Genomic DNA, 8714 nt, shown 5'->3' on the forward strand with positions numbered 1-8714 from the left:
TTGTCAGCCTCTCATATGTCCCTGCCAACCTTGGCAAATAGAGCCTGTTCTTAGGTCCCTGGAATCCGAATGGGAATGCTATCATTTTAAAATCCAAAATAGTTGCCACTTGTAAAGGTTCAAAATGGCTGCATCCTCAATCACTTTAAATATCCAAAATGGCCACCGCTTGTAAACATTCAAAATGGCCACTGCTTGTAAACATTCAGAATGGCAGTGCCCTCAGTCACTTCACATATCCAAAACAGCTGTCACTTATAAACATTCAAAATGGCTGTACCCTTGGTCACTTTAAATATCCAAAATGGCTGCTGCATATAAACAGTCAAGATGGCTGCACCCTCTGGACTGCAGAAAGTCAGCAGCTCAGGTTGTCTCCCTCCTTGCTGTTTCCCTTCCTAATCATAGGCCACCAGTATAGTTGTCCCTGCAGCCCTTGGTGACCAGAGTTGATCGTTAGGTCAATTCTCAGGTCCCAACACTACTTATTTGGAAATGTTTAGGCTGTTGGTCCCGTCAGAGTAGCTGACAGTCCGCAGCTCTGACTGTCTCTGTACTCACTGTTTTTGTTCAGGTTTTTCCACTAGTTGGTGCCTAGTCCACTTCTGTATAGTACCTTTCAAAGCTCAGGGTTCCAGGATTATCTTCTGTATCTCTGTCAATTGGTTTTTCTTTTCTTTGTTGAAGAGGGTCTGTGTCACTTGTCTGCCTATTCCTCCATCTTACCAGAAGTCAATATGTCTGATTTCTTGACTGCTGCTTCCAGGGGCATTGATTGTAGATCCAAGTAAAATGAAACACTTGGCAGCTTCATTTGTGAAGGGTATAGTCTTTGATCTTCATCAATAAATGCTGCTTCTTCACTTTGACCAAGCAAGCTGTCTCCTCTGCATATTACAGGTTGTTAGTGAGTCTTCCTCCAATCTTGATGCCACTTTTTTCTTCATGTAGTCCATCTTCTCAGATTATTTACTCAGCATACAGATTGAATAAGTATGGTGAAAGGATACAGTCTGATGCATATCATTCATGATTTTAAACCATGTGGTATCCCCTTGTTCTGTTTGAATGACTGCCTTTTGGTCTGTGTGCAGGTTTCTCATGAGCACAATTAAGTGTTCTGGAATTTCCATTCTTTACAGTATTATCTATTATTTATTAGGATCCACACAGTTGAATGTGTTAGCATAGTCAGTAAACATATTTCTGGTATTCTTTGCTTCCAGCCATGATCCATTTGAAAATGGTGATATCCCTTGTTCCACATCCTCTTTTTGAATCAGTCTTGAATTTCTGGCAGTTCCCTGTCAGTATACTACTGCAATCATTTTTTAATGATCTTCAGCAAAATTTTGCTTGTGTGTGATAGTAATGATTTTGTTATGTAAATTCTACATTCTGTTGGGTCATATTTCTTTGAATGGGCACAAATGTGGATCTCTTCCAGTTACTTGGCCAGATGGCAATCTTCCAAATTGCTTGGTAAGAGCTTCCAGCATTGCATCCATTTCTTGAAACATCTTAGTGGGTATTCTGTCAGTTCCTAGAGCCTTGTTTTTTGCCATTTCCTTCAGTGCAGCTTGGACTTCTTCCTTCAGTACCATCATTTCCTGATTATACATGACCTCTTGAAATGGTTGAATGTCAGCCAATTCTTTTTGGTACAGTGACTTTGTGTATTCCTTCCATCTGCCTTTAATCCTTCTTACATCATTCAATATTTTGCCCATAGAATCATTCAGTGTTGCAACTCGAGACTTGAATTTTTTTCTTCAGTCTTTCAGCTTGAGAAATGCTGAGTATGTTTTTCCATTTTGATTTTCTACCTTTAGGTCTTTGCACATTTCATTATGATGCTTTACTTTGCCCTCTCAAGCTGTCCTTTGAAATCATCTGTTCAGTTCTCTTACTTCATCATTTCTTCCATTCAGTTCAGCTCGTCTGCATTCAAGAATAAATTTCAGAGTACAAGAAGTAAATTATGATACACACTTTCTTACTAAGCTATGGGAAATAGAATCTCCTGATGACTTTGAACATTCATATTCCTTTTTCAGTGGTTGGGGCTGAATGGGGCTCCCAGCATCAATGAGAAGACAGACACCTGTTTGGCTTGAGGAATTTTGTGCAGTTGCTTTGCTTTCCTAATACTTACCATCATCATGGGGCAAACAATATGATGTTTCAAGTTTAGTTCATAAAGGAGTAACTTTTACAAAGGTTTTACTCAGTTACCATGTATCTTTTGGCAGATATTATACCATTACCATTATAACTCACATTTGATACTAAGTAGCAGAGTCATTTTTAAGAGCAATGACATGAGCTACAAATATCTGTCTCATTTTTATTTTATTAATTCAATAGGTAATTGTAAAGTACTTTCTTTTCCCCAGGTGATACACTGAGTATCATTGGTAAATTAATGTGGTATATATACTTAAGGATCTTAAAATTGATTGAGGTAGTTTATATTCAAAGGTTTTGAAATAATTATAATGTTCCTTAAAAATATGCTACATATGTTATAGGAAAAGAGAATGCAAAAATTTATAAATGTTCTTATTTAACTTCATATTATAATTTATGGATTAGTTTTTGTTTGTGTGTATGTGCATGTGGGCTTAACATAACATAAATCACAGCATTAAATGTGAAGAATGTCACAAACAACTTTAACATTAATCTTTATATGCCACTTGTGTAGAATAAGTAATTATTATTTCTCTTCTGTTCATATCTATGTCACTTTAGTCTGAATCTAAACTTTATAATGGCTCAGAGAAAGACAGTTCAGCTTCAAGCAAGCTCACAAAAAAAGAATCTCTTAAGGTTAGTGTCTACAGTTATTTATAGACAGTAACTGACATGTGCTTTTGAAAGCAGGATAATAGTTAAGAACTTAAAACCTTCCTAAAGGAATTTTAAAAGGTACTCAGAGAGATAGACTGGCACACATAGAAAATGTGAATGTATAGTACACTGGGTGAACTGATAAGGCTGCTTGGTGATGGTCCCAGGGGTACTTTAGGACTCACCTGGCCACCCTGGGGACTAAAGACATATTTCTGCATATCCATACTGGAATCAGGCATATCACTGTGTTGTGGAATACCTGATGGGACGTTCTGGAACTCATTGAAATTAGTTTGCTAACTGCCAAGTCACAGGCTGATTTTAGCCCACAGGAAGATATGTTTTGTTTGGCCTGCATGATGTTTAAAAATTTTGAGCCAACAGTAGATTTCCAGCTTCTCTTAAGAGATATGTAGTATTGAGCTATTTTCCTAAATGGCCGTAGTACCTCATGCTTAAGGAGCACATGTTTTCTAATTGGCTTTGGGCCCTATCTAGCCTGTTCTATCCTTTTGTGTTCCATTCCTGGCCCTGTGTCCAAGTGGATTTGCAATCCCATGTTAAATCTGTTACTAATCCAGATAGGCATATTAATAAATCCAAAAGTGTAAGGATTTTTGGGTGTACAATTAGTAAAATTTTGTTATGTTTACGTAGTATCTTTGCCGGTAAATGGAAATATTCTGGTAGAAGATTTGTATTGAAGTTTAAAAAAAAAAAATGTAGTCACGAATAGATTATTACCACTCTTCCCACACCTACATCAGCCACAACAAAGTAATAAGACTGATTAATCTGCTGCTGCTAAAGTATCTCAGAAGTAAACATATGAAAGTAAAATTCTGGTAACATTTTCAACAAATTAATTCCATTATGTTATTTATATCTTAACATACTGGAAAAGGAGCAAAACTTCAAATTGCAGACAATTGTAGTATTGTTTTTAATATGGAGAAACTGGTAACAAAGTGGATTTCCATCAGTAAGAGATTGCATTAAGAAAAATGCTGTAAGCAGTATAGCATGACGGTTAAGGGTATGGAATTTGGACGAAAATGCCTCTTTTTGAATCCTTCCTCCACTATTTACTAGCTATATGATCGTAGACAGGCTACTCTATGTGCCACAGTTTACTTATCTGTATAATAATAATAATAATAGTTCCTACTCCTATTGGAGGGGGAGCTCTGGTAGCATTGTGCCTGAGACACTTGACTGCTAACCAGAAGGCTGGCAGTTCAAACCCACCAGCCACTCCTTGGAAGGAAGGTTATGCAATCTACTTCCGTAGAGATACCGCCTTGGAAACCCAAGGAGGGGTCGCTGTGAGTCGGAGACCACTCTATAGCATATAACAACAACAACAACAAAGACACTCCTACTGTGAGGATTAAATGGATATTATCTATAAAGTGCTTAGAACAATGGCTGATACATAGTATGCACTAAGTCATATCTTTTATTGTTTTATTCATACTAGAAATCTTCTGCAGTAGCTATAAGAATGAGGAAGACGTGTAGGAGTCTCCAAAGAATAGTGAATGGGCAAACATTTTTCATGTGCTTAAAAAAAAGCTATGTATTTCTATAGGTTATATAATCTATATGTATTTACATATGTATAGAAAAGATCTCAAATAATGATTTCTAGTAGGTTGTTGTTGTTGGGTGCCATCAAGTTGGCTCTCACTCATAGTGAACCTGTGTACAACAGAACTCCAGGGATTGGAACAGAATTGGATGTAATAAAGGCCTTTAGCTGTATTTGTGTTCTTTGAAATTTTTGCCTTGAGATTGTATTCATATAATTCATATAATTAAAAAGAGGTAACATTCTTTTTAAAAAGATACAGAGAATTGGACTGGTGATCAGAAAAACTAAATTCTAAACTTGGGTTTTCTTAAGAATTTCTCTGTCTAAAAGAAAAGAGTTGTTTTATCCTAAGGTACTAGATTTCTAAAGAAATGTAGATTTTGTACTCTGCATTCTGTAGACCTAAAAACTGGGACAGAGAAGCCCATTTCTGTTGAGCTTTTTTTTCCCCCCTATTATTTATGTACAAATAGGTGCAAAAGAAAAATTACAGAGAAGAAAAGAAAAGAGCCACAAAGGAGTTACTCAGTACAATCACAGACCCTTCTGTTATTGTTATGGCTGATTGGTTGAAGGTAAGTTTGTACTGAATCTTAATTCAAATTGTTGAATATTTAAACCTGTTGCCGTACAGTTGATTCCAACTCATAACAACCCTATAGGACAGCATAGAAATATCCTATAGAGTTTCCAAGGCTATAATCCTTACAGAAGCAGACTGCCAAATGTGTCTCTCACAGAGCATCTGGTGGGTTCAAACCATCAACTTTTCGGTTAGCAGCCAAGCACTTAACAACTGTATCACCAGGGCTCCACTGGATGATTACCTACTGGAATAGGAAAGCCCAGAGTGTGTCTAAAGCCCACAAGACAAAAAAAAAAAAAAAGTCCTAAGACGATTATTTTGCACTGACAAAGAAACTATTAATTGTATCCCAGAGGTTCTGTGTCACAATCTTAATGGGGAGGAAGAACCTTAATGTTGTTTCACTTGAGGATAACATCAAGTATGTGTAACAGTTGTTTTTAAAAGTTTGATATATGTAGCATTATATTGTCAATATAATACATTGTTAGAAAATTGCTTTCTATTGAGATTATCTTTTAGTATTATTATAGACTTGGTATATGCATTATTAAGAAGAGGTGAAAAAAAGTTAGTATAAAAGTTATCATTTGAAAAGCATTTTTTGTCAGTTATTTTTACTTTCTCCATGCCCTATTCTTTTGGCCTCTGGTTATTCCCATTTATTTATTATTTTTCTTTTCTCTTGTCCTGATCATTCTATTCTCTTTCCCTTTCTTCTCTGAAGAATAGTTGGTAGGAATCTTCCAGATTTAATGCTGGCTTTTAGTGATCTTACAAAAACTGACTCCCTGGAAGGTTAGCAGCTGATTCTCACCTAAGAATCACCCCAGCCGGAAATGCTTGCCACTTTACCTTCCCTATGAGTTGGTAAGAGCTGCAATCTAAGAACCCATAGGAGATCTGTCATAGACGTTCTCTTACAAGAGTAATTTCCCTGCCCAGTGAAGTAATGCTAGAGTCTTCTTTAATCTTGTGCTAAAAACACCTTGTAACTTACTTTTGGCTGCACATGACACTTGAATTTTTCAGAGACACACCTACTTTTGTCCTTTAACATTAGGTTTCCTCAAACTACCGCTCACCCAGTAATTCTCTAACACATTCCCTAGCTGACTTCCTAACCCTCATCCTCATTCTGGTAGTTGACCCTTCCTGTTTTCTAATACCACATCCCAAGATCCAGAATAGTACCTCAAATAGAGTAACACTCGTCCTGTTCATTTCTCTTGCCTTTCTCATTCAGATACTCACTCACATACTCTTTCTTGAACATTTTTTCTTCATTCGTGGCTCCAAACTCCTCTTTTCTAAATTTTTCTTTAGTGTTACTATTGTATGCCTACTTTTGGGTAAAGAAGTCCTATTTTCATTACATCATGCATTTTAGTGCATTGAGACAACAGATGTTTTACAGAGTAAATAAAAGTGAGGATAATTCTTACATTTTAATCTAGATATTAACAACCTTTTCAGTATTATTAATTGAATGACTAACATAGAAACAATTTTAATGGATTTCAGAAATAGAAATCGAGGTAAAAGTAGTTATAGACTCCTTACTGCTGGTATAGGATTAAATCGTAGAATTAAGAACATATGATTGAGAGAAAAGAGCAAGAGATTCATGTGTTTTAAAATTTCCCTCAAGATATTTATGTGGCACATTCTGATATTCATATAGTTTTACAAATCATTTGGGGGGAAAAAAAGGGGGGGGGGACCAGGATTGCTGGTCTGATAGAATAAAGCAATCTAGAGGAGGTAACTTTAGGGACTTGGAACTCACTACTTGAGTTGGTAAGAGCTATAATCTTGAGAACCCTTAGGAGATCTGTCATGGAATTTCTCTTACTAAGAATAGTTTCCCTGCCCAGTGAAGTAATGCTAGAGTCTTCTTTAATCTTGTGTTTAAAACACCTTGAGTTCCAAGTAGTGTCTTCAGCACTGTTATGCAGTGGTGATGGAGAAAAAATTTAAAACACAGAAAAAGCATATATTCACATAATAAAATTACAGTTGTGATAAATGGTATGAAGAAGACAATATTGGTACTAAGGTAGTATATTTTAGTGGTTCCTAGCCTGGTCAGGGAAGCTAGGAAAACCATTCTAGTTAGTGCATTATTTTGAAACTGTTCAAGTAAGTCTACTAGAATTACATTCCTCAGAAGGCAGGAACTGTGTCATATTCCTTTATTTGCAGTGTTTGCCATTTAGGAGCTATTTCAAAGTAGCTATTGACTCTAAAGTGTACATTTAATGAAAATGTTAAAACACTCATTTTGCCATTTTTTATTTTTATTTCTGTTGAATAGAAAGAGAAAAACAGATCTTTATTTCTTAAACAAAATTACCTTTCTGTAGATTCGTGGTACTCTGAAGAGCTGGACCAAATTGTGGTGTGTTTTGAAACCTGGAGTGCTACTGATCTATAAAACTCAAAAAAATGGTCAGTGGGTAGGAACAGTCCTCCTGAATGCCTGTGAAATCATTGAGCGTCCATCAAAAAAGGATGGCTTTTGTTTCAAACTTTTTCATCCTTTGGAGCAATCTATTTGGGCAGTGAAGGTAAGTTATTATAAGCATGTGTTACAAAGGTAAAAGGTAAGGATGACAGTCTATGAATAGGTCTGAGATATAACAGATCTCAGAATAATTGTAACCTAATGATTGCTGCCCTCTCCCAGAACTTCTCAATTTGTTCCTGTTTCAATAACATTACTCCTCTTTCTTTCTCTCCTCATGATGAAATTTAAACAAAAGGCTTTGTTTACCTTTAAGATTTAATTTAAAAAAAGTTTTCCAGGAAATGTGTCCTTAATTTATATTGTACTGTGTTAACTCTTATTCCTGGGGATTCAGTTTTTACTATGATGTCTTGAATTTGTAATTACTAACTCTGCTTTATAACATTGTATCACATTTACGGTTAATGTTTTCTCTTTATCAATATTGTAAGGTCCCCTAGAGTAGACACTGCCATTTGTTTATGGAGTCTTTCCTGTAGTGATATAAATGTGTGATACAAAGCCTTATAAGTAGAAGTGGTTTTCCTTTTAAGGGAAGCTGTTTTCTTTAAAATGGAGCTCTAGTGTTTTTATGACTAAAAGTCATTATTGTGGTGACTTCTGTATTATAAAAGCAAGAAAGTAGAAATATCTTATTTGAGTAATTACTAAGAAATTGTACAAAAAGTAGGCACATACAGTAAATGCTAACTAAATAAATGAGTCCAGTTTAAGTTTTTACAGTGATTAATTGCTTAATTAATTGTCAGTTACTCTTGAATAAATATTTAGAATTCCTCCTCTGAGGAAAACCACCTGTGATTGTTGGGTGCTGTCAAATCAATTCCAACTCACAGTGACCCTCTAGGACAGAATACAACTGCCCCATAGGGTTTTCTAGGCTATAATCTTTGCAGGAGCAGATTGCCAGTTCTTTTCTCCTGCAGATCTACTTACAAGTTCAGATTGCTTTTGGTTAGCAGCCAAGCTAACCGCTGCCCTCCAGGGCTCCTGTTAACTGAAATTGTTGTTGTTGTTGTTGTTATGTGCCATTGAGTTGGATCCGACTCACAGCCCCTCCTTGGGTTTCCGAGGTAGTATTACTATGGAAGTAGATTGCCCCATCTTCCTTCCGAGGAGTGGCTGGTGGGTTTGAACCGCCAGCCTTC

General features: G+C 36.2%; 1 protein-coding gene across 1 annotated transcript in view; it reads left to right on the forward strand.

Annotated features, from left to right (window-relative positions):
• Positions 1-8714, forward strand: part of OSBPL8 (oxysterol binding protein like 8) — an 89147-nt gene that overhangs the window by 35807 nt on the left and 44626 nt on the right. Inside the window, exons 3-5 of the mRNA XM_042781874.1 lie at positions 2755-2832; positions 4924-5025; positions 7403-7606. Of these exons, the coding sequence (XP_042637808.1) occupies positions 2755-2832; positions 4924-5025; positions 7403-7606 (384 nt within the window). The remainder of the gene's footprint in view (positions 1-2754; positions 2833-4923; positions 5026-7402; positions 7607-8714) is intronic.

Source organism: Orycteropus afer, unplaced genomic scaffold, assembly GCF_000298275.1.
Source record: "Orycteropus afer afer isolate SDZICR_OR568_19922 unplaced genomic scaffold, OryAfe1.0 scaffold00190, whole genome shotgun sequence".
In the NCBI taxonomy this organism is placed as follows: Eukaryota; Metazoa; Chordata; class Mammalia; order Tubulidentata; family Orycteropodidae; genus Orycteropus; species Orycteropus afer.